We start from the raw sequence: 27,920 nt of genomic DNA on the forward strand, positions 1-27,920 counted from the left end.
CTCCTGGCAGCAGTGAGTCATGATCATTAGCAGGGCTAATAAAAAGCTGGTTGGTGAATTCACTTCAGCTGGTCTCCAACTGGTCACACATCTACTCCGCTTGCCACGTGTATTGTTTCATATAGACTCACACATGCAACATAATTACATCCAGAGGGCTCTGTATTAGAGCCAAACAAACTCAAAGCAACTTGTTACATCCACACACAGTTACACGTACTGTACATCAGCATGCTTTTGCGAGGAAAAACAATGAGTCACAAGAACAGCAGAACATTTGAGGTGGAAATTATATAAATAGTTTGGTCCTGTGGTGTAAATGCTCTTTAGCTCTGCTGTCAGTAGTGACAGATGAATTAGCTCCATTGGTACACATTAGATGTATCAATTCATGTGCTTTCATGCCACTTCCTGTCTCAGTATTTACAAATTTCATCTCTCTGATAAAATGTTAGCAGCGCTAACAAATTTATGTATGATCATGCCAGCCAAATTGAGCAATTGTCTGACTTTAGACAGCATGGCACAATTTTACACACTGCAGGAATAATTTTCTAAATTAGTATTTTTTTGCTTTAAAATGATTTGATGCTAAATTACATAATTACAATTACAAATTACACGTTGAATGAAGTTTATTTTTCTTACTCCCGTAACACAAATTATTTTTTTAGTTTTAAGCACAAATCTAACAAGGTTTAAGCTTAAAAAATTGAGTAAGAAAAGTAACTTAGCAAGTTCATGTCAACCTATTCTACTAACCCTAAACCTAACCATAATCTAACAGTCTACTAATACTCTATTGAGAAATAGTTGACATGTACTGTAGTTGCAAAGCTACGTGTAGCTAGTGGACTGTAAATTAAGTGTAACCCTAAAAGGCATTTATTGTACATTCAGTTACCCATTAATTATTGGCTTATTTCTGCTTATTTATCCTTCAAATGTTTGATAAGTTGTAAATAATAAATGCCCTTAATATATGTTCTGTTAAAGGTACAATATGCAATATTTTCTGCCGCTAGAGGGCGCTACATTCCAAACAACAACAACAACAGCGTAGCTTGATGACGATGTGAAGGAGCGTGGAATGATGGGAACTGTAGTTTTTAACTCCACCGTGGATGTAATCAGTCAGACGGGAATTACGTTTAATGACATGCTTTTATTTCATTAAAATGAATTAACCACAAGAAAAGGTTTAATACTAAATTGGTTAGCATGTTACTGTATTTGTCGAATTCATTGTTGTGATAATGCTGCGCAGTTTTACGTGTTCTAAACAATTGTTGTAAAAGTACATTCGCACATACCCACATCATTTGCCAAAAGACTGATTAATCTTTATGTATAACACATGCTATATTTATTTACATGGCCATACACACCAGACGTGATAAACAATGTCAATAAACTAAAAACAAGCCTAAAGCAATAATACTTTCCTTACATAAACATAACTATTACCGAATGCTACATTTGGAATATATAAAATTTACCTGTACGTTTATGGGACTTGTCTTTGTCGACAGAACCAGCTGCAATCGGTAAAGAACAATTGTGTTCCATAACAACTACGCGAAACAAGCTAACGTTTGTTGCTTGATAGATGCTACAACTACAACTTCCGCATGAAACTCCACGCAGTACGAGCGGAAACCGAGGGTAACGCGGATATGACGCCATTGACTGGCGACTCCCAGCTCACCCCTGCTCACATGCCCCATTTCCTTGGTTAAAATAGCAATTTTCTCACGATTTAAAAATAGTTGAAAACATTTGGGATATATTATAATTAATCAACTTAACAAAATATATAACACTGGCCTTGTGATTTTGGGATATTTTAATGCACAAATATTACATATTGTACCTTTAAAGGGATAGTTCACCCTAAAATTTATATTATCATGTATGGCATTAGAACAACGGCAGGGTGAGCGAATGATGGCTTAATTTTTGCTTTACTATATTTAATTATTGATTATTGGTTTGTTAAAGCTTAACTTCTGCATAAATAATGGCTAATATGCCTTTGTGTTCAGTTAATCATTAACTACAGCATAATTATGGACCCTTAAAAAAAGTGTTACAGTTCAATACTTTTGCAGTTGCATTACTTAAAAAAAAAAGCTGCCATGTTTTGCCTACGAGTGCATGAGATCATGCACAAATTATGGTGTGTGTGTTTGAAGAATTCTTCCATATACAGTTTTAACCAGACAGCATCACAGCTGTGAGCTTAAGCTCAGCACACACATACTGCCAGCCTTTCCCATAAAAAAAAATCTAAATCTAACATGCTCCCATGTTTTCCTCTGACCCAGGTTACTGTCTTGTAGCATAGCTGTCTGTGTTTTACGACGGACTGTAATGAGTTCCAGGCTGTGTTGGAAGCTGCTAGCATTAGCCTACTTCTGCATTAACCCCTTCCTCCTACGCAGATCCTCAGTCCACCCCGCATTAAAGTCCCTTAAAATCACAGCATTCCTCTGTCAATGCTTTCTTTTTCTTTTGAGCTCACCGTCAGGGAGAAATTCATGAGCTGAGACGTGCACGGTTGCAGCTAAACAAAGTTCCCTGCATTATTCATGCGCTCATTCCACTAGGCTTTTTGGAACAGGTCATCATAATTCTCTTCAATCCTGTGCAAGCTTATAGCTTTATGGACACCATGTCCATTTCGTGTTCTCTCCGGAACCCTGTTTTTAGTGTTTGTGCATTCATGTATGCACTATCAGCAATTTCTAATCTGGATCTAAGGGTATGACTGGAGATTAGGTACCGAGCACTTTTCTTCCGTACTTTAAAAAAAAAGATTTCTCTTTTCTTTTCTATGCCTATCCAGTCTGATCAGCCTTCCCTATGCTATGTTTGCTTTCTCTGCTCGGACATGACTCAAGGATTTACTTTCACATGTGCTCCACAAACGCATCTTTTGTTTTTCTGTCTGTCGCTGATGTTCTCTTTCAAATCATGTCCCTCCTCACTGCACTTCCCCCTCTCTTTTCCTGCCAGTTCTCCTCCCCATTTGCTCTCTTTCAAAAGAGTCTCATTCACTGTTGATCATACTGACAATATAATATGACAATACAAACAGATCTATATTAAGCAAACACTTGAGTGCGCCAACATCAGGTCAGCAGAACTTTGTAAGATAAGAATAAGGAGTGAGAGAAGGTGTTTTACGTACATAGGCACTTCTAGACCCTATTTAGGGGGTTTCAGCTCTTCTATCTTTCATCAGTCCCTCCTAAAAATGTGTGATTATGTGATCTATCTTTATACTGCAATGAGATTTCAAAATGTTTAGGCAGAGATTAAGTCAGGATTAGGCCTTAGTTTATGCATTATTGATGTGCATCTTGAGACAAAACATGGGCTCTGACATATTTTAAGATATGTCAGTGCAAGTTGCTCTCAGTTATGACAGCTTAAACATGCATTTTAGTCTGAGACTAGGCTTAAGCCTTGTCTGTGAAACCAGGCACATTATGTGATGCCTCACACAGATGCACATGCCATCTTTCCATTAGAGTAAAATCTTAAAATAAATTACTGGCATATTTTTATATTATAAAAAAAAAAATCATGTAGTATTGTAATATTTAAATACAAAAAAAATAGTCTCTGTTTGTTTTAAATTATGTCCAAGATGCATTGAACTGTTTTACTCTGTAAGCAATTATATATATTTGTTATGAGGACTGCCATCGTGTTTCAGAAATCTGACCTTTTTTGTCCGTTTCTTCGTTTTTATGTTCTATAGGCAATCCTCGGATCCAAGGAACTGGCGGAAAAAGTAAGTTATTTGAATTAAAATGATGTGTTCCCATTTGCCATGAATAGCAACAGACCGTCCCAATAATGAAGCTCCAAACCTGACATAAAGAAGTGCGGTCCCAGCAGATTCCACCCAATAGCCAGAAATTCTGTTTAATTGGCAAGTAATTTGCTGCGTGCTGAGTTTCAGTGGGAAGAACATTGACACTGACCCTGATAAACACATAAGATAATTTGCTACTGATAAAAGATCATATTGTGTGATGATAATACATCAACTGGATCCAGAGAGACGTTTGCTTAGTAAATGTGATTATCTGGCACAATACTAGAATACTGCTTTCTTACAAAAAAACTCCTGTTAGTTTGTCACCTTTCCCCCTCTCTGCACCCACTCAACACTCATCGTTTATGACTCATAGAGAAAAGGTATTACCTGCTTTCAAATAAAATGCAAAGCCTTGAAAATGCCAGTATTTGAGTGGGATGCAGCAAGTGGTATTTGTGGGTTTTGGTATGATTCACAGAGCTAAACAATGGGTCAATGGCCCTGTCCCAAATTGTTTTAGATCAGTGCTATTGTAAAATAAAATATAAGATATAAAATAAAAAATGAAAAACGTTGGAAACATTGCCTTGACAACTAACTGAAACATTACTATGAATCTGTAAAAAAAACCAAAAAAAACTCAAGACTCTTCCCTCCTTTTCTTTTTGCTTATCTAACTTATTAAAGCACAAATCGAGGTTACAACGAGGCACAATGGAAGTAAACACAATTTTTGAAGTATTTAAAAGCAGATGTCTGAAGTTTAGAGGCCTGATTTCACAGACAGGGTTTAGATTAAGCCAGGATTAGGCCTTAGTTAAATTAGTGACCAGGGGGTTCATTTAGTTTGGTTGTGACCATAACATACAAACTCGTGGGAACGTGATAATATGTCGTGGCCGCGATATTCATTCGTGGGAATGTCATATTAACGTGTGGGAACGTGATAATAAGTAGTGGTGAGATCCTTAGTTGAGAGAACAACATATTTTTAAGTTAAATACATAAGCAACTTTACGGTCGTGACCACAGCAACCTGGAATTATCAGAAAAGGATAGGCCTATGATAATATATATTTTTAATTAAGAATGATAAAATGTCATTGCGAAAAATTATAAAATTGGATGTAACTTTACACAGAAAAGGTTAGTGTTTGATTTTTTCCCCCCACAAAATTAATATTAACGCACATTTTGTTTACATTTCATGGCTAAGTATTTAGCGTTAACAGGTTGGCCACATTTGTCTCCATGGTAAGTCCTTCGCTGTTACCCAGATTTTAGCTTTTTTTTACAGAAAAGAAAGGACAAGTTGAAATGAAATTTTGTGATGATCAATATCATGCCACGAATGCTCCTGATTGAGCTTAACTTTGTATTGAACCAACCCAGAATATTCCTCTATAGCAATGAGCTCACAATTGGTCAGACACACAAACTCTCTTAAAATGATATCATCTCTAACAGTAGGCTCGCATATAAATCCATCGATTCATGCGAACAGAGCGAGTGCGTGCAAATCTCAAGGAGTTGATTTTCATCATGTTGCTTTCTTCTGTGTGCACCTCTGGAAAGAATGAATCAGCCCAGTGCGTCAGCCAACCGCTCTCAAAGCTGCGGCACAGAGACGGGCACCTTCTCCCTTACCTCGCCGCATCAATGCGAGTTAACCGCCTGTTGGCTGAGCAACACTCCACGGGTAGTAGATTTAGTTTTAATTGTGCTCCTCCTCCACTAAAAAAACGAACAGTTATTTATTAGTATTTCACTTTGGGTGCCCCCCTCCCTTATAGCAGTGCAGCTGGCTTTGGTGAACATTGGCGTGAGTAGTCTTCTGTTCTTATTGATCTTTGTCTCCCTTGAGAGAACCAAGCCAAGCTGAAATGATACGCAGTCGTGGTCCTCGTGCGCACGCTCACGATTCTGCACTCCCATGCCGATTAACATTATGTTGCACTGCCACCCGCAGGCCAACACATGTTACAACGTCAAAGTCAAAGCTGGATTAGAGTGAAAAATACTATATCCAAAAATCATACTTTAGAAAATAAGTGGTCATGGATAGGAACAACTGGGTTTTCTCTTTTTTTTTCCAGTGTGCAGGCTGTTTACTGCTCAATGAGGAATCGAGTGTGGGTATTCACATTCAGTTTGTCGTGTGCAGCATGTATAATGGCTGTGTCGGTAGGCAGCAGGATTTGCATGCATGAGTGTGCATGAGTGCAGTGTCATCACGCCTTTGGAAAGAGATGCATTTACATCTTTGAAAATCTGGCATAGCTTTAGGATGCTTGTAAAGTTTGAATGTTTAAAGGTTGGCCAGACGTTCTGCTACCTTTGAGGAATTTTATGAGAAGCAGCCAATGCACTCGCAAAGATACATGCACTGTGTAGTGTTCTAAATGCATCTTGCTTGGAAGAAAAATGCCAGATTTTAGTTTTATTTGTGCAGTGCCAGATATTTTTGCAGTGTCAAGGATTGATCAGGGCTTTTACCACCACGTCACATGCTCTATTCCATATTTGCATGTACATAATTAAAATCTTGGCACGGTAAACACATTCACTGTATGTTTTTTGACCCTTGCCAGTTTAGTCCAAGCTGGTCTTTTTTTTTTTGCAGGGTGTTCATGTGAAATTGTGTTCTACACATGCAGTACTCTCTTTATTGTATATTGCAGGTTATCCAGGAGGGTTATGCGGGTCAGTCAGGCCTCAAAGGAGAGAAGGGAGAGCAGGTAAGAAATGGCAATCTTTGAGCAAGTATGTTTGTGTGCAAAATCCCAGTCTCTGTCCAGGCCTGGGAATAAATGATTACAGCGCTGTTTAGTTTGGCATTTTATACAAATGCCTCATTAGGAGCTAGCTTCTGTGCCAGTGATCCATCTTGGCCGACTACTCAAAACTTTCATTATTACTGGCATCATCTCTTTGCGCGTCAGGTCAAAAAGTGACAGTTTTTTTGTTTTCTCTTCAATTAAATGATTGTACTATATTTTAGTTTGATAATGTTTTTTTTATTTTTTATTTTTTTTAGGGGATTTTATGGTACTATGTTACATTTATGCAGTAGTTATAATCCATTTATTAACTTTTTGAGAATATGCTATTTCCAACTTAAACTGTCATAAATCTGTAATGCTTTGGAGCACAGACCTGAGTTTTGTATCTTTTTAAAAACGACACTTGGCAGATTGTTGCTGAAGTGAAACTTTTTTTAAAAAGTGAAAATTTTACATTTGTTTGTGTTACGTGCTCAGAGGATATGTTGTTATGTTAGTGTTACTTTCACTTTCTCCTCTATGCTATCACCTCTCAGGGCGGTGCTGTTGGCTGTCAAAAATGAAAAATGCACAAAAAAAAAACAATTATATGAAATATGTATTTTCCAAAACGCATTTTACTCTAAAACTGTGTCACTCTAAAATCAAAGCCATACAACGAAACAAGCTGTGTTTCAAATTTAAAGTTGATATCTCAAAAAAATTGCTTTCAGTAAGATTTAGTTTTGTACCAAATGTTTCCAAGATGAAATTCGTCACCCATTTGTTTCCAATGCCATAATTTTTGTGTGACTAATTTTTTCAGGACCATTTAACCTTTTGAATTCACACGGCAAGTGCCAAAACCTTTACCAAGTTTAGTACTATTCCGATGAAGTAAAAAAAAAAAATATATACTTTTTTGGTAAAAAATGACCGAACAGCACCAGAGGGTTAATATATTAATAACTTCATTGAAAAAACCCTTCATGTAGACAACATTAAGAGTCTTCAAGATGGGGACTGATACGAGGCATTTCAAAAGCAAGACTGTTGCTGTATATGTGTGTGATATTGTTCCTTAAATTGTTCATATCAAATGTTTGATCTCACAGGGTTTGGACTGTACTGGTGCTGGAGTTCCTGGACGAGTGAGTCAATATGGTTTTTGCATTTGGTTTCTGGCACTGACAGATCCTTAGTTGAATAAACTGACTTGTCTTAAAGTAAACATAAAAAAAATGTATATATATATATATTAGGGCTGTCAATTTAATGCGTTAATTTAATTAATTAGTTATGGGGAAAATAACATGTTAATATTTAATAACGCTTTTAAACGCTCAATTTTGCAAATGAAAATAATACCTATAAAGTCAGAGAAGAACTGTTGTGCGTCTCAAGCAACATGCAGAGGTGTTTAATTTTTTTTTTTAATTACACTATTGACAGCCCTAAATGGCCTATATATTAAAGATTATAAAATAAAATATATTTTAAATTAGATTATCAGCATAGCAATTTGCATGAGTCTTAGTATCATTTTAGTATTGTTTTCAAGTTTAAATTAGATAATCAATCCCAGATTTATTCCTGGATTCTAACCCATATGTTTGGACCTCCTGAATATAAATAAATTACTTGGATGAAATGCTGTATCTGTGTGTTTTAGTGCTTAGAAGGTGTTAAAGGGGAGAAAGGAGAGAAGGGCGAGTCGGTAAGTGTGTGCGCCAACCTTGTCTTTTAGAGAGAGGCTTCATTGAACAGGCTTCACTGAAGCAGAGGGGATATCTTGATACTATTTCTGGCTATTGATTCGCCCATTTCTCATTCTCTTACGTTTCAGGGTCTGGCTGCCAACTGGGGGGAAGCTATAGGAGTGAAGGTAAAAGAAGATGGCATCGTTTTGATATAATGTGTATGAGTGTGTTAGAGCTTGCCACTTACTTCTCTCTCCATTTCTGCCTGTCTGTCTGTCTTGTCTCTCTCATATGCGTACTCAGGGGGACAAAGGGCAGAAAGGAGAAATCGGAGCCCCAGGTCTGGCCGGAAGTCCGGGCAAAGATGTAAGTGAGCATTTGATGTGAAACTCAAACATGCTCTTTATTTATGCCCTACTTTAAGTACATTGTATATGCACATGCCTCTAGGTCCCCTCCTTCAGACATGTTGATGTATTTCAATGTCTCGCTGCAAGAGTGTATTCAAAAAATAATGAACGATTGTGTAATCTATCACATGCACACTATGTCTCTGTCCACATATTTTAATTTTAAAAGGATGTAAGAGTCTCTTTCCTTTTATATTGCTTAAAGTGGCTCCATATATTCAAAGCGCTCTGCTGCGAAAAGCATTATGTATTGGACTCGTACCCATATACTCTCTGCTGCCTTTTCTTTTCATTAGCTATCTCTTTGGGTGTTAAATCTTCTTAATGCTGCATAGATTACATAAGCCAACAAAGAGCCACAAATCAATGCGGGCTCATTGATTCTTTTAAATGGATAGTCGGGTTGTATTATGCTTAATCTTTTCTATTCCGTATACAACGGGGGATGGCGAATATGGCCGGCTAATGCATACTTGGAATTTGCCTTTAAACTGTTTATCTATCTAAGCCTCAAGTCATCGGTGAACTGACTTGTTTGATTCCTGTTGGAGGGCTGTTATGTAAGCAGTGTGATACTGCGAACGCCAATGTTTGAGATGAACTCTAATGATCTTTTATTGGTCTTGCCTGTCATAGGGTCGAGCTAATCCTATTTGTGTGGTGGGCCCCAAAGGACAAAAGGTAAAACGGACTGATCCTCTTGGGATTTATTTAACGGTTTTCTGAGATACTATAAATGAACACTAGATTTGTGGTATCGTTATTTTTAGTGCTTGTTATGCCCAGCCAGTGTTTCTCAGCTCGGATTAATTCACAGGGCGTTCCTGGTGTAGTCGGTCCGGAGGGGCTTGCAGGGGAACCAGGACGCCCAGGGCTTCCTGGACTGCCCGGAGTTGGGAAACCAGGACCACCAGTAGGAATATTCATCATCTTTCTAGACTATTTTAAGATTCTAAATAGAGGTTTGATTACCTTTTAATGTTTTGGATGTATTGTTTTTGAGTTTGTCGGATAGAAATCCCAAAATAGCGTTAAATTGCAAAAATAGGAGAACTTACCCTAAATTAGCTTGAACGTTCAATATACAGCAGAACTACTTGAGATTATTGTCGAAATGCAAGCTGAATCAAGCTGACCTTGAGCTGACTTTGAAAAATACATTTTGTCATGTGTTTGATCAGACTGCCAATTACACCAGAATTGGGGGAAAAAATAATACAAATCAAGTATTTTTTAGGTCATTATATATACACTAAGGTTCACAAGTTTGGGGTCAGTAAGATAAAATAATACTTTTATTATAATTGCATTAAATTGTTCAGAAGTGACTGTAAAGACATTTAGAATTTTACAAAAGATTTCTATTTCAAATATTTCTATTTTTCAAAAAAAAAAAAAAAATCACAATTTTACAAGAACATTATACAGCACAAATGTTTTTCAACGTTAATAACCAAACCAGAATGATTTCTGAAGGATCTGAAGGATTTTAGAATGATTTCTGACAGAAGACTGGAATAATTATACTGGAAATTCAACTTTACCATCACTGGAATAAATTACTTTTTAAATGTATTAAAATAAAAATAAAAACAATTATTTTAAATTGTGATAATTCAAAATATTACTGTTTTACTGCATTTCTGATCAAATAAATGCAGCTTTGGTGAGCATAAGAGACATAACTAAATAATATTAGTGACCCCAAATTTTTGAACAGTAGTATATAATTTAATAATTAACATAGAATTAAATAATCAACACCTAATTTGTGTCACAGTTTAGGGTCCAATTCTCACTATTACCAAACTATTAACTACGACTTTTTCCTCAATAAACTCCTAATTATTTTTTTTTTATAGTTTGTAATGTAGTTGTTAAGTATTGGGTAGGATTAAGAATGTAGAATAAGGTCATGCAGAATAAGGCATTAATATGTGCTTTATGAGTACTAATAAACAGCCAATATCCTAGTAATATGCATGCTATTAAACAACTAGTTAATAGAGAGGATTGGACCCTAAAATAAAATGTTACCATAATTTGTTAACACATATGCTTCTTACACAGTTTGTTCATTGTGATCATCTTAACAAATGAACACAACTTTTATGAATTATTAAAGCGTAAACAAAATCAGCAGAAGTCAAAACGAACTACACTATGGTCACATGACTTCAACGTGACTCTTTTAGTCTGTTTCAAACATTTCCCCTGAAAGTTTGAGTTATACTAGTTTGCAATAGTGCAATTATGAACACAACAAGGCTGTGAAATCAGACTAGTGAGTAGATGAGTTTACCTGGTCATGTTTAATGTCCCCGGCAACCTCTGTAGTCCATTTTAGCCACTTGTTAGCAACCGCTATTTACAAGTAAAAGCTTTAAAAAAAAAATCACAAGAATATTACTGATGTATATTGCTTGTATTCACCTTATTTCAAGCATTTAACCAAAAATACATTAAAAAAAACCACATTGACTTTAGGACGATGGAACCAGAAGTGCTAAAATACTGACTCGTTTCCGGGATTTGGCTTACACAAATGTGTAATCCCTGCACCGCTCTATAGTGTGCAGTATACAGTAATCAGGACCATAAACATTTGTCTTTTTCTCACAGGGGCCCCCTGGTGGATCTGCAGAATCTAAAGGGGAGAAAGTATGTTTACCATTATATACCAGAGTATCTTTTATTATTGAGCCTGAACTACAGGGATGTTTTCTTGCTTTGACCACAAAGTGATTAAGATGTTAACTTATTTTTAATGTAAACGTACCATTTCCTTTCCTCAATGTGTCTCTTCCAGTTTCATATGTGCTAATAACAAAAATATCTGTACATGTCTAGGGGAATTCTGGGATACCTGGTGTAGACGGACAGCCTGGAGATCCTGTAAGTGCATTTTTCCCCTCATTTTGACCTATAGAGAGATGTCAATGTGAAATGATGGTGTGTGCTGAATTGCTAAGACTGAAGAAGCTAATTATCCTGATTTTCTATCACTATCCTGATTGTTCTGTCACTGTAAGGGACAAAATGTGTTTACTATCATCAGCACCATAATTAGTTTTATTACCACTGGAGCTATCAGGACATAATTTGCATTTGCAACTGAATGAGCTTCTGCGGTTCTAATCTTCATGCATACCCAATGACGTGTTTTGTTTTGCTGACAGGGTCCGAGAGGTCCTTTGGGACATAAAGGCGAGAAGGTAAGCTAAAGCAGTCTCAATTTCTGATTCTGCATGAAAATTGCTATTGCTTCTGATTCTGCTCAGAATTCACAGAAAGTCACAGTGAATATTCTTGCTTGTTATTGCTTTATTTTCTATTTAAAGGGACAGTTCACCATATAATTCTTTACTCATTATTTACTCACTCATGTCATGTTCCCATATTACATTCTTTCTTGCATGGGACACAAATGTCCAATATTTGGACATTTGTGTCCAAATATGTCGTCGTCGTCGTCGTCGTCGTCGTCCCCCCCCCCCCCCCCCCCCCATCATACAAAAACTTTTTTGTTACTTGAAATAAAATGATTGTTTGCTGAAATAAAATAAAATAATTATTTTAAATATATAATTATTTTAGCTAGTTTATTCATATTTTGAATCTGCTTTTTTATATTTTCAGTTTTGTTTTTATTTTTATTTATATATTTTTTTATCATTTTATTATTTATTTTTGTAATTTTTATTTAGATTAATGTTTAGGTTTAATTCCCTTTAATTTCGTTTAATTTCAGTTTTCAGGGGGGGGGTTTTGTGCTTCAAATTACAATTTTTTAATTTTTCTTCTAATAATATTTTATTTTAGCTTCGTTTCAATTAACAAAAATGTTTTTAGTAATTAACGATAATAACCCTGAGTCATACAGGTTTGGAACAATAAAAATGTAAATAATGACGGCATTTGTATTTTTTGAAAATGTTTCTTTCTTTTCTTAGGGAGAACCGTGTGAATCATGTCCAGTGATCTCTTCGGAGTCTGACAACACCGTGGCCAAGCAGGGGCCTAAAGGAGAACCAGGGGCCCCGGGCAAAGGAAAACATGGCCCACCTGTGAGTTCACTCCGAAACCAACTCGAAAAACTGCTTGTGATTATCACATAAAGCTAAAAGCAGTTCATTATGTTTGATTCAATGTCTCTGTGTAGCATCCTGAAACTTTTTTTAAATTCTATTACTCAAATCTGGTAGGCACTTTATCATTGCAAAAAGATGCTGTTCACCTCAGTGGGCCCGCCATATTTGTGTTTGCCAAGCTCGATGAAATAAGCCAACAATCAGCGAGGTCTTTTTCGCCTGCTGTTGTTGTTGAATGAGAAATGCTGTCGCCATTCTACTACCCTCTCGACGAGTGAACAGATATTCTATCATGGTTCATTATAGCTTCAGGGACCTTCAGGTCTCTCTTTTCATCCATGAAACATTTCCACCCTCAAAGTTTAGACCACTTTCCAGTCAGATTCCATTTTACTCAGTGACTACGATAAAGGCCCTTTCATTTTTAGCCCATTAAAATTCCTCCATTCTCTTCTGACAAAAAAAGTATTCTATGCGGCATACCATACAAAGCGCTTGTTCGCATTTCTCTGTAACGATTTCCAATACCATCACGATCTATTCCTCATACCTAGTTATGGGACAGAGAGTGAGAGCGTGGGATGCAGAAAGTGACAGGGTGCAAATGCGGGACATTGGCAGTGGGGAAGCTGCGGTCAGCTAGGATGACATTAGTGTCGTGATTAGGGAGACTGATGCTCATACTCATATGGCTCTCTTTTCATAGGGCCCTGCAGGAATGGATGGCAAATCAGGAGAGAAGGTGTGTGTTTACTGCTTACTTGTTTCTTACTGCATAGAAACACATATAATGAGTATAACACATGAATATATCCATGGTCAGAGGGGGAATATCATAATTCATGTGCATCACTAACACTATCGCTCCTACTTACTGTTTAATATTCCAACAAACCCTTAAACTTTCAGTATTAATCTTCAGCATGTAACGTTTAACGTCTTGCACCGTTTGTTGTATAGAAGTTCCTCAAATCATATGCTATTACTTTTTACTTAAAATTGTATCATCTACAATTAACACCAGCCAAATCTTTTTTAATAAAAAAAATAAAAATGACTAATAAAATTGAGCATTCACAAACCGCCAGCCAGTCTTTTGGATGAAAAAATAAACTACTCTAACACCATGAAGGCTATTTTTCCATGGGCTCACATTTTCCTCTGTGTTATTTTTTCAATCATCTTATTTTGTTCCCCTGAGGTCCACTTATAATGTTAATCAAGATTTCTTGCACTAAAACTAGTCATAATTTAGCTTATATTACCATTTTCCACCCTCTCTCTGACCCTTAGAATTAATTGGGCTGTTTTTGCTACTTTACATTTCAGGCTTTAGTGTAAATACCCTCTTTGCATGAGAAATTAGAAACAACACTTCTGACTATTAGTATGTACTTCCTTCTTATTACTTAATTACTGACCAGGACACTTTATATCTGTTGTGGATGTGTAAATGCGCCATGGTGTGTTAATGTATTCATTCTTGTTACATCGCAAACTTCTTTATAATGAGCCATTTTTTAACAGCTTGTGCCAGCTACTGTCAGGATTTACTGAAGACACCCAGTGAAAAATGAGTGATGAAAAGTCGTAGACAGTTATTTTTGCGGCTGACCTTATTGCATATGCATTTATAGGAGTTTCCCCTTCAGACACAAAATGTATGGGTGGAGAATATTTTAATTACTCATACAAAGTAATTTACTAAGGTTTGCACTTGTAAATTTACTAGTATGTGTACCATTATTTAACACCCAAAACAGTAGGTCTTAAAGTCATGTGGTCAAAATCAAGGTTTTAACATTGTTTATATGTCTATGTGGTGTTTTTAATATGCTTTAAAGGTGCATTGTGTAATATTTAGGAGGATCTGTTGACAGAAATGCAATATCATATACATAACTTTGGTTTCAGTGGTGTATAAAGACCTTACATAACAAAGAATATGAGCCATTCCTATCTACAAACACCGCGGGTCCCCTTACATTCTACAGTAGCCCTAATCGGACAAACGAGTTTCGTCACTATGTTGTTCTTCATGCAAACGAGCTAGCTTAAGTCAGCGAATAAAACACTGACACAATAATGAACAAGTAACAATAATATTCGCAATAACATATAATTTCTGAATACTGAATATTCTGAACATTCTGAATACTGAATAATCAAGTAAACCTAATTTCTTAATTTATCTTTGTAAAGAAAACTCATTGCTGAATTGGCTACTCTGCTGTCTCAGACGACGACGACATCTTTTCCTGTTGGCCACCGTAACTTCTGTTGGTTGCAATTCGCAACCTCACCACTAGATGTTGCTAAAAATTACACACTGCACCTTTAAGACAAACCATGTGTAAATTCACAAGTCAACACCATTGCTGAGTATTTTCTCCTTAAAACTGCAGTGAACCAAAGACAGTCTCAAAAACGCAGTTTGAAATCGCTGGTGTTACTGACGTCACAAACTACATTGTAATCAGTTCAACGTGTGATCGTCATCAAGTGGATCTCTGAGCTGGTGTGAGGGAGTGGAGGCGGGGCTAATTTGCATATTCATAGAACCGCCTACACTAAATGAGGCAAGGGTGTAGATATACGAAGGAGAGTAGACACCACAGAGAACAGAGAGAATTATCTCCATTCGTGTTCATTTATTTAAAATACCACAGAATGAACATATCGTTTGCCAAGCCACGTTATTTTTAATTTGCACTTCTCTTGGTAGATTGGTTTGGTCATAATATAAATGAAATGGATGCGTCTGTGTTCTTTTATTTGCACATTGTTAGTAGATTCCCTACAGAACTTTCCACTTCCATCGCTCTTTGATGGGATTGCGGTCTCATGCTAATTTGCCCCGTTTAGTGAATCTGGCCCTTAGTTTTCAATGTGTGTGGGTTTTTTTGGATTTAAAAGAACGTTTTGAGCTCTGAAGTTGACTTTGTTTGCATTTTTATGGACAGGTCAGTTCTTACCGTATTTAGGACTAGGCACTGAACAATAACTAATAGTTCATTTATTTGTCTTATTTTAGTCTTAGTTTTACCAATCCAAAGACAGCACACACACACACACACACACAGATAATGAAATATGCCTTGATATCAAAAGCTGCTTCCTGTTGGAGAGTTTTTCCTAAAATGCCAGCAACTGTGCATTGTGACAACTACAGCAGTGTGTATTCCAGACTAAACTACTGCCTGCTTTCTTCAAATTCCAGAGTGCCGAAACAATGAAATTTCATTCAGAGTTTGAGCCATTTTTACAAACTGATTCTCTTTCAGGGGGAGCCAGGAGCCGATGGGGCCAGAGGTGAAAAGGTGTGTCTGCCAGGGGTTGTCGAGGAAGATGAAGAATATGTTCACTGTTTGTGAATTACTTGACATTGCAACTTAATTTTGCAACTTTTCTTTTAATGTCTTGCCATCTTCGCTCTGTTAGGGTGAAGCATGTTCCGCCTGCCCTCACGTTGGAGATATTCCAGCTGGCATTTTGAATGGGAATCAAAAGGGACAGAAGGGAGATCCAGGTGTTGGGCAAAAAGGAGAGCAGGTGAATGTTGTTGAGTGGTTTCTCATTGACAGCTAGCACACATCATTTAAAAAAGTTCTGCATCACTTCCTCCCATAAGTCCTGAAGTGCAGTAAATTACAACACAAACAGTTTTTGATATCCACTTCAGTGGTTGCGTATGGGTGCGCAGGGATGTATATATTGGCTGATGCATTATCGCTGGCTACTCCACGCATTTGGCTCAGATATACGCTTCAGGCACAAATGCTTTAAACATTTTTTTTGTAATGTCAGATTGGGGAATTAATCAGCCAGTGCCTGTCATTTCAGGCCTATGTTAATATGCACTGATCTTTTCTGCTTTTCTTTTTCTTTCCTTTTGTTTTACTTGATATTCATATACAGGGAGAAAGCATTTCACAAAAATAAGTTGGTTGTCAGATTTAGTGGAACATCTCTATAGTGATGAACTACACCTGTGGTTGCTCTCTAGGGCACCTGGGTGAAGAGAAACTGACTTCATACATCCATTTAAAATGACCTTGGGACCAGATGGTAAAAAGTAATTGCAAAAACGTAGCTTTGAGAAACTTTTGAGCGTCATTTGTTTTCTGATGCCAATAAAAGTGTAGCTTATGTGTCCAAATACTTTTTGTAGCCATTGTGCATGTCTACAATGTACAGTTTTAAAAATTAAAGGTGCTTTTGGCATCAACTTTTCCACCATCGGGACAAACGTTCTAAGAACAGTAAGGAACGGTTCCAGTTATATTTTCACATGAGCTTAGGCCCTGTTTACACGAGAACGCTTGCGGGTGTAAAAATATTTTATCGGATGTGAAAAAGTGAAACCACCCTCCAGAGTGGAAATCTTAAAAACGCTCCACCATCGCGTTCCCGTCTAAAGGGTAAAAACGGTAAAAACGCGAAAGTCTGCTAGACAGTGAAGGCGTTGCTTACGCGTTTACGTCACAGGTATGCGCCAGTACAGGAAAATAACAAAACATTATCAAACTAAAATATATCATTAATTTAATTTCGTCACCATATGCACGCAGATCCCCCAATAACGCTTGTCTAAACGCAGAATAAAAAGTGATAACGCAACGCCACTTTTGCGTTTTCTCTTCAGATCGTTTCCGTGTAAACAGCCTGAGTTCAGCATCATATTACAACCCGTTCTCAGCATAGTTGGCTAACCCACAAGTTAACCCACAACAGTTCCACAAAGAAACTTTAACTTCCATGGAACCTTTTCATTGTACAAAAGGCTCTTTATAGTGGTAAAAGTTTGTTTAGGTTATTAAAATGTACTTCACACTAAGAAAAAATGGTTCTTTTATGAACAGTTCAATGAAAATGGTTCTCCAATGGCATTTCTGTGAGGCTTTTATTTTTTTCTAATAGTTATGTTAACTATTGAAGTGAAATAGTCTAGAATTTGTGTGGCATGCTAATCCATTATAAAATAATATAGTCACTTTAGAAGCACTAATGTGTGGACAGTAGTTTTTTTCTTTTGTACGTTGATTGTGTCACGCACTGCTGACACCCTGTTTGGTTACAGGGGAATGCAGGCAGCAGAGGAAACGAGGGGAAAACGGTAAGTATTTTGTTTTCATATTAATTATTTTTATTTGTGTTTTTTTTTTTTTTTACTAGCATCTGTGATTTATGACTGACCTCAACATTAGATTAATATGTAGATGTTAATGTTTTTTTAGGGAAAACCTGGTCCAAGAGGGAAAGATGGAAATAAAGGAGCCCAGGTGATAAAGCTCAACTCAGAGTTTGTAATTCTGCACTAATTTTAAAGTGTTTTGATTGGAACCTCACAGAATCAAGAAACCGTGAAAATAGTGGAAGATACAAATACAATTAAAAAGAAACTGCTGAATACCGGTAATTGCTTAAAGACTGTGCAAGCAACTGAGTTTAGTGTACCTACAGTACCTAATTTATATTTCATATAAAATTTTAAACTAATAATATTTCACAATATTTCTGTATTTGTGATCAAATTAATGCAGCCTTAGTAAGCATAAGAGACTTCTTCTTTCAAAAACGAACCGACCCCAAAATTGTGAACGGTAGTGTGTATAATTAATATGCAAAGTCCAAAATCTGAGACTGCATTTAAATCTGCATTAATTTGAACCTTAAAATAAACTAAGTTGTATATATTAAAAAAAGAAAAATCATAAATGATTTTCTATATTATATTTATTTTTCATAATATATATATTTTTAAAGAATTGAATATGCAAGATGCTCTTTTGAGCATCTCAAATTAACTTTTTGGAGTTAATTCAGCTTGAGTTCCACTGTTAAGTAAAAGAGGAACAAACCAAATAAAAAAACTAAGGCCTGGTTTCACAGACAGGGCTTAGATCAAGCCAGGATTAGGCCTTAGTTCAATTAGGACAATTTAAGATTTTACAAACATGCCTTTGAAAAAAACATCACTGGTGTGCATCTTGTGACAAAACAATGGCACTGACTACTTTTAAGATAAAAAGCGTGTTGCTTTCAGTTAAAACATGCATTTTAGTCTGGGACTAAGCTTAAGCCTTGTCTGTGAAACCGGGAGTAAGATTCTAAAACCCATGTTTACTTGTATGTTTATCAGATTATCACTCAAATTGTTATACTTGCAATTTAATTTGTTATTAAAAATGTATTAAATTTAGTCCAAAATAGATGCATTTTCACTAGTGGCTCATGTTTTACAGGGGGATGCTGGCCTACCTGGTCTAGGAACACCTGGTATAAAAGGTGAAAAGGTAAGTAAATGTTTTTACTGTGGTTTTCTCTTCTTCGTTAGAAGTGTATAGATGTGCTTACATGGTACACGTGTGCCTTCTATTAAAGGGAGACTGCCAAACCCCTGCCTCTGAGGTGGGAAGTGGCCCACCTACGATAAAGGTCACAGGGGAACGTGGCCCTCCAGGACCTCCTGGCCCATCAGGTGAAGGAGTTGAGGGCAAACAGGTAAGCATGACTATTTTATGTCCGCTCTACTGTATATAGGAAAAGTTTATCAGTGTATTGTTTTAAAAAAAATTATTTGAGAAGCCTAAAACCCTTTGCTTTCATAATGGGTGTCTCAACAGGGGCCACCAGGTCTTCAAGGTTACAAAGGAGAGAAAGTAAGTAAAAAAATGTTAATAGTGTGCTCACAATATGGGGGATTTTTCTAGGAATTAAATATCATTTGTATGTGCGTAGGGTGATCAGGGTTTACAGGGAGACCCAGGTGTGGCTGGGACACCTGGAGCACCAGGATCTCAAGGAGAGGGAGGCAGGAACGGCCTTAATGGACTAAAAGGAGAAAAGGTCATTGATCATGTGGTCACATATTAATTACACTGCCTTGAATTATGCGCCATCACAGGATTTTTGCATAATCATTAATCATGTTGATATAATTGATTACACTTTTAGAATTAAGGTGTTATACGACAATAAGGCAATGTATAAGGCAAAAATATCTCTCCAGATAAAGAACGCTTGACCATTTGGATCTCTGCTCCCTTGCGATTTGAAAACTTTCTGTCTTTTCTTATTGCATCTGTGTCTGTATCGCCAGGGAGACGCGTGTGACAGCTGTCCATCACTCCCTGAAGGAAATGGCAATGTTGCTGGCTTTCCAGGACCCAAGGGAGAGCGAGGAGAGCCGGGTTTGCCAGGCGAGGGCCGAGAAGGGAAACAGGTGCAGGTTTTTCTGTGTGCATGTAAATGCAAAACTCCAAATATTAAACTTGGGAGCACACAGTTTGTGCTACATTACCTTCAAATCATGCGTCTTGTTGAGGAGCGATGTGCTGAAACTTTTCTAAGGGATTGGACTTTTGATTTTGCCTAGCAGATGATAAAACCAGTGAAAATTTAGAGCTAGGAAAAATATATTTATTTGATTAATATTCATAGTACTTAGTAGATGCCATTAAACAAATATGTAATGTTTAAAATACTGCTTTTAAGTTGTTTCATCATTGATTTGAGAGTTCAATTAAATATTCATGTTATATTTTGGTTGCAGTTAATACAAATGTAACTGGTTTTGGCACATAATAATAATATATATATATATATGTGTAATCTGTTGCTTGCAGAACCTAATCTAATCGTAATCATATTATGGCATGTTTTGAGGTATGTGCAAATATATAGGAAAGGAAAAGAGAACCTACATGACGACTCAGCGTCTAGCAAAATCTGGATTCTTTTTTATAATCTTTATTCTGTAGGGTCGACTAGGCCCACCTGGTATCCAGGGACCTCCGGGGCTCAAAGGTAGTCAGGTAAAGTTACAAACCTGACGAATGCATACATCAGTCACATCAGTGTGCCAAGGTTATGAGAGTGACCGTGGAGTGATTCTTATGTTTATTATTAGGGTGAAGCTGGGCCTGCAGGTATTGGCCTTCCAGGACAGCAGGTGAATGAACAGCTATTGTAGTCAGTCAGAAAAACTATACTATTTATACTATTTTTAGAGAAATGTACAGGTCTTGGTTGTATTTAAATAATTCCTTGAATGCACCAGCCCTTTCTGATGCTCTGATGTTCTCACTCAGGGTGAGCAGGGCCCTAGAGGTTTTCCCGGAGCTGCTGTAAGTGCACAAAAACTATCTTGTTCTTTGGTGTTCACACATGGATTTGCGAAATAGTAGTACTTTTTTAAATTACTGTATTGTATGTATATTTTAAAATGTCATTTATTTCTGTGATGGCAAAGCTGAATTTTCAGCATCATTACTCCAGTCTTCAGTGTTACATGATCCTTCAGAAATCATTAGAATATGCTGATTTGATACTCGAGAAACATTTCTTATTATTATCAATGTTGGAAAATATGTTTGTGGTAATAGAATGAATAGAAATGAAATTGAAAAACAGAAATCCTGTAACATTATAAACGTCTTTACTGTAATTCTTGATCAATGTAATCCATCCTTGCTGAATAAGAGTATTATTTTCTTAACAAAAGAAAAACAAAATCTTACTAACCCCCAGACTTTTTAACAGCAGTGTATGAATCACAACAATAAATAAAAACAGGCTTATTTAATATGCACTACATGTAAAAAAATCAAGTGTGAAAACAGTCATGTTTGTCCTACAGGGTCCAGAAGGACGTCAAGGACCCTCAGGGCCGATGGGACCAGTGGGTCAAAGGGTAGATCACCGATGCAATGACACAGCACTCCACATGCCAAAAGAAACACTGGACACAGACCTCACTATTATCCTAATGTATTGCTTGATATCAATAGGGTTCAAAAGGAGAGATAGGACCACCAGGGCCACAAGGGCCAACGGGAATAGGACAAATCGGATCTCAGGTAAGAGCATGACATGGACAGAAGGATTTTCCCCAGACATTTTTTTTCTGCCTCTCTTAATTGTAACAATTTAATGTTTACATTCCATTATGTATGTACAGCAATAAATGAGCCAAAACATTATGACCACCTGCCAAATATGCTGTTGGTCTTCCATGTGCTGCCAAAACCCACTGAGGCATGGTCTCTTTAAGACCTCTGAAGGTGTCCTGTGGTATCTGCCACCAAGACATTAGCAGAAGAACCTTCAAGACCTGTAGTTTGCGAGGTGGAGCCGCTGTGGATCGAACTTGTTAGTCCAGCACATCCCACACATACTCAATTAGATTGAGTTCTGGGGAATTTGCAGGCCAGGGCAACACCTTCAACTCAATTCCTCAAACCATTCCTGAACAATGTGTGAAGTGTGGCAGGGTGCATTATCCTGCTTAGAGAGCTCACTTCCCTCCTCTGCCCACTGCTGGTAAATTCTCACCACTGCTGACCAAGAGCAAACCCACTCAGATCTTTATGTCTGCCCATTTCTCCTGCATCCATGTTGATTATGAGAACTGATTGTTTGCTTACCATCTAATCTACACAGACCTTAATATGTGGCCTTGTTAGGAGATGATCAACACTATTCGCTACACTTGTGACTGGTCATAATGTTTTTGCTGTTTATCTGTTTTGCATACTTGTGTTCACAATGTACTGATTCAGCGGTCCTTTGATCATCTCCTTCAGCTTATTCCCTTATTGTGGCACACGCTCTGCCATTAACAAATGCATGCAACCATATTGTCCATTGTTCATTGCTCTGGTGTCTAGAGATGGCATCAAACGAACTTCCATAAACTGAAGACAAAAGCAACGGGATTTTTGTTGTCTTGCCAGAGCTCGTCTAATTTTAAAAAAGCAAAGTTAGCGTTGTCTGTTCTTGCATCAGATGTTAATTACCTGGGGCTTTGTCGCAGAGAGCTTGAGGAGTGAATCCAGAAACAGACTTGGGTCATATCCGACTCTGTCTGGATCCCTAACAGCAACACATTGTCTGCTTGCATCACGTCACCTGTCGCTGCTCCTCCCCGATCCACACTCATCTCGCTGGCCCTGGAGAGTTACACACAATAACACTGTCTAACTGAGCCTTTGTGTGTGTGTTTCTTCTTGTCTTTCAGGGAGTCACTGGGCCTAAGGGTGACAAGGTAAGTGTCTGGATCAGTGAGCTGGGGAGGCGATTTCGAGTTCCCCCGAAGCAGTGAGATTGTGTGTGTGTGTGTGAGTGTGGAGAGAACGAGGAATAGGAGGAGTAATGTTTAGAGCGACCGTCTGTATGCACAACGATGTGTCCACCCACCCTGGAGACACAAACAGACGCATAAGTCTGACAGAAGAGTTTGACAGTGCTGAAAAAGTTAAAAATGCCCTCGAGCTAAAACAGGACTATTAATTGGTGAATGTAACAGCTGTCATCTGTAATCTGACAACATCACAGAGTATCAAAGAGAAAGGAAGTGAGCGTGAGGGAGATGAGAAAGAGAGACCTCGAAAGCAAAGGCCTGGAAATGCTTCATTCTTTAATGTCCTTTGCTGTCTCCCTGACTAATTTGTCTAAACACAGAGGAAAGTGGCAGCTGATATCAAATGATGCATATTACTCCTAAGTGTGATGAAGTGCTCTGTCATTCCTGTCGAGTGCAAGGATAGAATTCTACAGCGAAAACCTTTTGTATTTCCGACATCATGTCATGTTGTCAACAGTGTGTGTGTGTGTGTGTGTGTGTGTGTGTGTGTGTGTGTGTGTGTGTGTGTGTGCGCGTGCGTGCGTGTCCGTGCGTGTGTGTGCGTGCATGTTATATGTGTCATATATTCATACATATGTTCACAAATATACATAATACATATTATATTATCGTTTTGTTGTAGTCTAATGATCATTTAGTTATTGTCAAAAAGCAAAAATCATACAATAAAATGGATATTGTTTATATTAGACACTAAAACATTCTGTATAATATTAATAAACATGATACATTCATTTTGTTGAGTTGTGATGCTTGTTTTTTGTGTAGGTTGATTGTATCAGGTGTAGTTAGCAATACAGATAATGTAGAAATCATTGTCACCAAATTGTTTTTCTGTGTCATAGGGTGAACCAGGAGAGTGCAACTGTTCGCATAATACGTTCCCTGGAACTGGCGGACCTGTGAGCTAATGATTTATTTTATTGCATTTAATAAGGAGGACATTAGCACACATACACACTCGGATCATGAGACCCGATGTCATTCGCAGATCTGAACTTGGTTGCTCTTTTCTTGCAGGGGGTCCCAGGTGGTGAGAGCAGGTGGCAGCCTGGTCCTCAGGTCTGACTTCCTTTTTCACTCTTTATTTCTCTTCTGCTGCTTAAATGTCTGCAATTTGAGTTTGTAAAAAAAAAAAAGAAAACTATTGGACTTCTGAAGTCATACAAATGTGACTCTTTTAAAGATTAGTGTATGGGCGCTTTCTTACTTCTAATGATTTCATTGTGCTTAATGTGTGTTAGGGTCCTCCTGGACCACCAGGCCCTCCAGGTCCCCCAGGACCCTTAGGAATCACAGGCCCACAGGTGAGTATTAAACAGATTGCATTATGGTGTACCTCTGCTTTTTCTGTCTGTTCCTTCTCCATCCTGCTGTCTTTGTGGGGCTTCTGTATTGGGAAGGCCTGCATGGATAACTCTGAGCTTCAGCTAAAGCAAATTTAAATGCAACCATAAATGTTTACATATAAAAACAAATGTTACTTAATACTTAAAGCTGCCATTAATGTAATGTAATGTAAATATAATGTCATGCAACTGTAATGTAGTTTGTAAAAGAGCGCTATGTTAAAACATTGCTGTTAAACTTGCACGCTTTAAAGGGGCTTTTTGGTTAGTGCCGTGGGATGTGCTTGTTAATGGCTGTGCTTTTTTAAAAGTTATTATAAAGTAAATGTAGGTATTAATGTAGCTTGTAAATTTAAAGCCTTAATGTATAGTTAAAATATTGCGCAAAAAAACCCGACTTAAATGTAATCTTAATTAATACATTAATTAAATAAGTGGTTGGGGATCATGCTGCTTTTTCTTTTTAAAAACCATGCAGAGCTCACTGTGAGGTTGGTGTATTTAACATGTGTCCATTGGTCATGTGTATTATTCATCAGGTTTGTTTTAAATGCAGAATGAGGAAATATGATGGTATTTAAGATCATGGACATTAAAATCTCCCTGATAAACTGGCAAATGAACTTCTGTATGATCTCACCGTGAGCACTGTGTGGTCTTTAACCTGGTGTTGTGTTGATTTCCCAAGCCTCAGAAGAGCTGAAATTAAAAATATATAGACAGAGATAGGCAAACAAAATGTAAATGTCTACTCCGAGCTGGAACACAAACCAGGAGAGGGTCCAGGGCTTTGGCTACTTTCCCTCTGCCCCGCTGGAGAAGGAGATGTCCAGATTGTGGCCACAGGCTAAACCAATTCAACCTCAGTTCCTTCTTACAGGGTATCCCTGGCAACGATGGCGTACCAGGGAAAACGGGTCCACCCGGCCAAGCAGTGAGTAACCAGACAGGGGGAGGAGCTAGTGGAGTGCAACAGCTTTATTACAGTAAAAAAACACAGATCAAGGAGCCTGATTGGCCGACTTCTGCGTTAGAAGGGGAGCGTCTTTAAACCAGTGCGGGGAGACGGAGCTAGCTAGAGGTGATTCACGAGGACAGTAGCAATGACCCATCAGCTTTTTTATAATACAAAAAAGAACCAGTAAGCATTTGTAAGCATCTTAGCTCAGCATTCTTTGAGGACGTCTCTGTTGCAGTGTGTCCTTTATGACCGCCGATGGTCCCATTACCCTTTCAGTGTTAACTCACAGTCTCCAAGGCTTTGTGCAATGGTAAACACTGCCATTGTGTTGAGTTACGGTTAGGGCGGCCATTACTGTGAGTGATTTGCCGTACAAAAAGAGCCATTAGATCTTTGGTTGAAAGCAGGATTCCGGCATTAATGGCCCCGTCTCTCCGCACGCATATTTTCTCAGCTGGCCAGAGGCCCATCCTGGAATCAGAGCTCTTGGCTTCCAGCCTGCAGCGGAAATTTGGACGGACTTCTGTCCTGGTCTGCTCTGCTCCACTTCTATCAGCAGAATCCGACCACCGGGTTCTTCCAGAGCACAATCAGACTCTAAACCATGTTATATTAACTCGCTAAATAACAGACCCCACAAACAGCTTAATCCCAAAGCTAGTTCATTAATATTCAAAAGTATACAGTCAAAAACACTAAATAGTTCAATTAAATGAGTAACGAATAACATTAGGAATTTAAATGGTTCTCTTAAAAACTCGTAATCGCAGTTTGGATTAAAAGTAATTGGATTGCATAAGGTGCTATCATGTGAGTGGTCCTGGAATGAAACCACTTTATTGAGCTGTGGAGAGACCATCCAGTGGTGAGAGGAGATGATGTACTTGAAGCACATCAGTATCTGGATGCTCATAGCACCTTCAAGAGCATCTGAGGGACGCTCTCATCCTCGGTCAAGCTCTCTGGTTGAGTGCTGGTAACTGTGGCTCGAGTAATATTCCAGTCCGCTATACCAAAATGGGCCAAGTGCATGAAATACATTGGTTCAAGTTGAAGTGGAATTTGAGTTTAATTCCTTAAAATACTTTCAAATACTCTGGGGGTTCGTTACATACTCCACGTGAGTTCATGTTGTGGGTGTTGCACATAGGAATGTTTGGAATTGTCTGTTTTCCTGGATATCTTTTGTGCTCTGAAACTAATGCTAATGTAGGATGTGAAAGTAACTTTTTATCCATGCTGTAAATGACCAACTATCATAATATTTTCAACCATAACTAAATATACATTTTCATTTACATGTTTATAGATGCAATTAGTCAGTGAACTGTTTTGAAATGACAGTTTAATAAATGTAGCATAATGTGAAATAATGTATCATGTTAAATTATTCTCAGATTTTTTTTTCTGAATAATTTCATGCACAATAATTCCCTTATTAAAATGAGATTTTTGTTATTAATGACCTAATGAGATCATAACTTCATTGTAGACTTCAAAGCAATGCTTTCAAAAATAACTTAGTGTACTGCATTGCCTTGGTCTCATCATAGTCACTTTCTTCTGAACTTCTGATGATAATTTCACATTCAGTTGTTATGTTTTAATATTATTAAAAATATTTGTTGGTGCCGTCATCATATCTGACTGTCTCCTCCATCCAGCAGCCTCCCGTTCTTCTGCCTCAGGATTCAGCTTCCCCAGGCAAGGTAAACAAACAGTTTAATCTGCATCTCTGTATTAACTGCAGGTGTTCAACTGTCTATAGAATTATTAGTATGCATGTGCAATGAAACACTGGTATTATCCGGTAATGTGTATACAAATAATACACACGACAGCAAGACATTGGATGCCATTTAGTGCCTCAACCTTTTTTACGCCAAATACCCCTAGGCGGATAGATAGATAGATGATGCAGGGAACCCCTGATGCACATTGCACAAAAACAAGTGCTGCAATTTAAGCCAGACATATTTCACAACCATATAAATACATAGTTTAGAATGCTTACATGACAAAGCCATTAAAATGTATTGATTTAAACTACCATTCTGCTCACAGATTCTCCATTTATTTGATCAAAAATACACACAAAATACATACAACATCAATATTGTGAAATATTATATTTAATATATAGCCTATTTTAAAATTAAATTTATTCCTCTGATGGCACAGCTGAATTTCAGTGTCACATCATCCTTCACATTCTAATATGATGATTTGGTGCTCAAGAAACATTTATTCGTATTATAATCAATGTTGAAAACAGTTGTGCTGCTTTATATTTTTGTGGAAACCATACATTTTTCAGTATTTTTTGACAAATAGAAAGTTCAAAGAACTTGTTTGAAATAGATTTGTAACTATGTCTTCACTGTCACTTTTATTGCTTTTAATGCATCCTTGATAAATAAAAGTATTCATTTATTTAAATAAAAAATTTGGGTTTTTGGCAGTATGCTGCTTAAAAATCCCTGGCTGATGTTTGAAAGCCGTTCAGCGGATGCATTTAAGGGGTTTAAGATTTTATTTAGATGTTTATCAAATGTTTGTTTAAAAAAAAGACAATAATAATAATAAGACACTTAAATTAGAAAATAATTTTAAGAATATTTTTCACCCATGTCTCAGTGACGTATGTGTGCTGTTTGGGCAGAGTAAT

General features: G+C 37.4%; 1 protein-coding gene across 8 annotated transcripts in view; it reads left to right on the forward strand.

Annotated features, from left to right (window-relative positions):
• col16a1 (collagen, type XVI, alpha 1) overlaps positions 1–27,920 on the forward strand; it is a 70,519-nt gene that overhangs the window by 25,485 nt on the left and 17,114 nt on the right. For 2 of the 8 annotated variants that reach the window (XM_079591423.1, XM_079591426.1), the window contains 34 exons: positions 3,770–3,802; positions 5,929–5,964; positions 6,514–6,570; positions 7,710–7,745; positions 8,267–8,311; positions 8,441–8,479; positions 8,598–8,660; positions 9,341–9,385; positions 9,522–9,617; positions 11,327–11,365; positions 11,555–11,599; positions 11,884–11,919; positions 12,658–12,771; positions 13,502–13,537; positions 16,080–16,115; positions 16,237–16,347; positions 17,876–17,911; positions 18,033–18,077; positions 19,041–19,091; positions 19,180–19,299; positions 19,422–19,457; positions 19,537–19,644; positions 19,898–20,020; positions 20,559–20,612; positions 20,708–20,749; positions 20,889–20,924; positions 21,437–21,490; positions 21,588–21,656; positions 22,817–22,843; positions 23,788–23,844; positions 23,963–24,004; positions 24,187–24,249; positions 25,172–25,225; positions 26,917–26,961. In XM_079591423.1, the coding sequence (XP_079447549.1) occupies positions 3,770–3,802; positions 5,929–5,964; positions 6,514–6,570; positions 7,710–7,745; positions 8,267–8,311; positions 8,441–8,479; positions 8,598–8,660; positions 9,341–9,385; positions 9,522–9,617; positions 11,327–11,365; positions 11,555–11,599; positions 11,884–11,919; positions 12,658–12,771; positions 13,502–13,537; positions 16,080–16,115; positions 16,237–16,347; positions 17,876–17,911; positions 18,033–18,077; positions 19,041–19,091; positions 19,180–19,299; positions 19,422–19,457; positions 19,537–19,644; positions 19,898–20,020; positions 20,559–20,612; positions 20,708–20,749; positions 20,889–20,924; positions 21,437–21,490; positions 21,588–21,656; positions 22,817–22,843; positions 23,788–23,844; positions 23,963–24,004; positions 24,187–24,249; positions 25,172–25,225; positions 26,917–26,961 (1,929 nt within the window). The remainder of the gene's footprint in view (positions 1–3,769; positions 3,803–5,928; positions 5,965–6,513; positions 6,571–7,709; positions 7,746–8,266; positions 8,312–8,440; positions 8,480–8,597; positions 8,661–9,340; positions 9,386–9,521; positions 9,618–11,326; positions 11,366–11,554; positions 11,600–11,883; positions 11,920–12,657; positions 12,772–13,501; positions 13,538–16,079; positions 16,116–16,236; positions 16,348–17,875; positions 17,912–18,032; positions 18,078–19,040; positions 19,092–19,179; positions 19,300–19,421; positions 19,458–19,536; positions 19,645–19,897; positions 20,021–20,558; positions 20,613–20,707; positions 20,750–20,888; positions 20,925–21,436; positions 21,491–21,587; positions 21,657–22,816; positions 22,844–23,787; positions 23,845–23,962; positions 24,005–24,186; positions 24,250–25,171; positions 25,226–26,916; positions 26,962–27,920) is intronic. The other 6 variants (XM_079591424.1, XM_079591427.1, XM_079591428.1 and 3 more) reach the window with 6 other exon arrangements.

Source organism: Phoxinus phoxinus, assembly GCF_949152265.1.
Source record: "Phoxinus phoxinus genome assembly, chromosome: 19".
In the NCBI taxonomy this organism is placed as follows: Eukaryota; Metazoa; Chordata; class Actinopteri; order Cypriniformes; family Leuciscidae; genus Phoxinus; species Phoxinus phoxinus.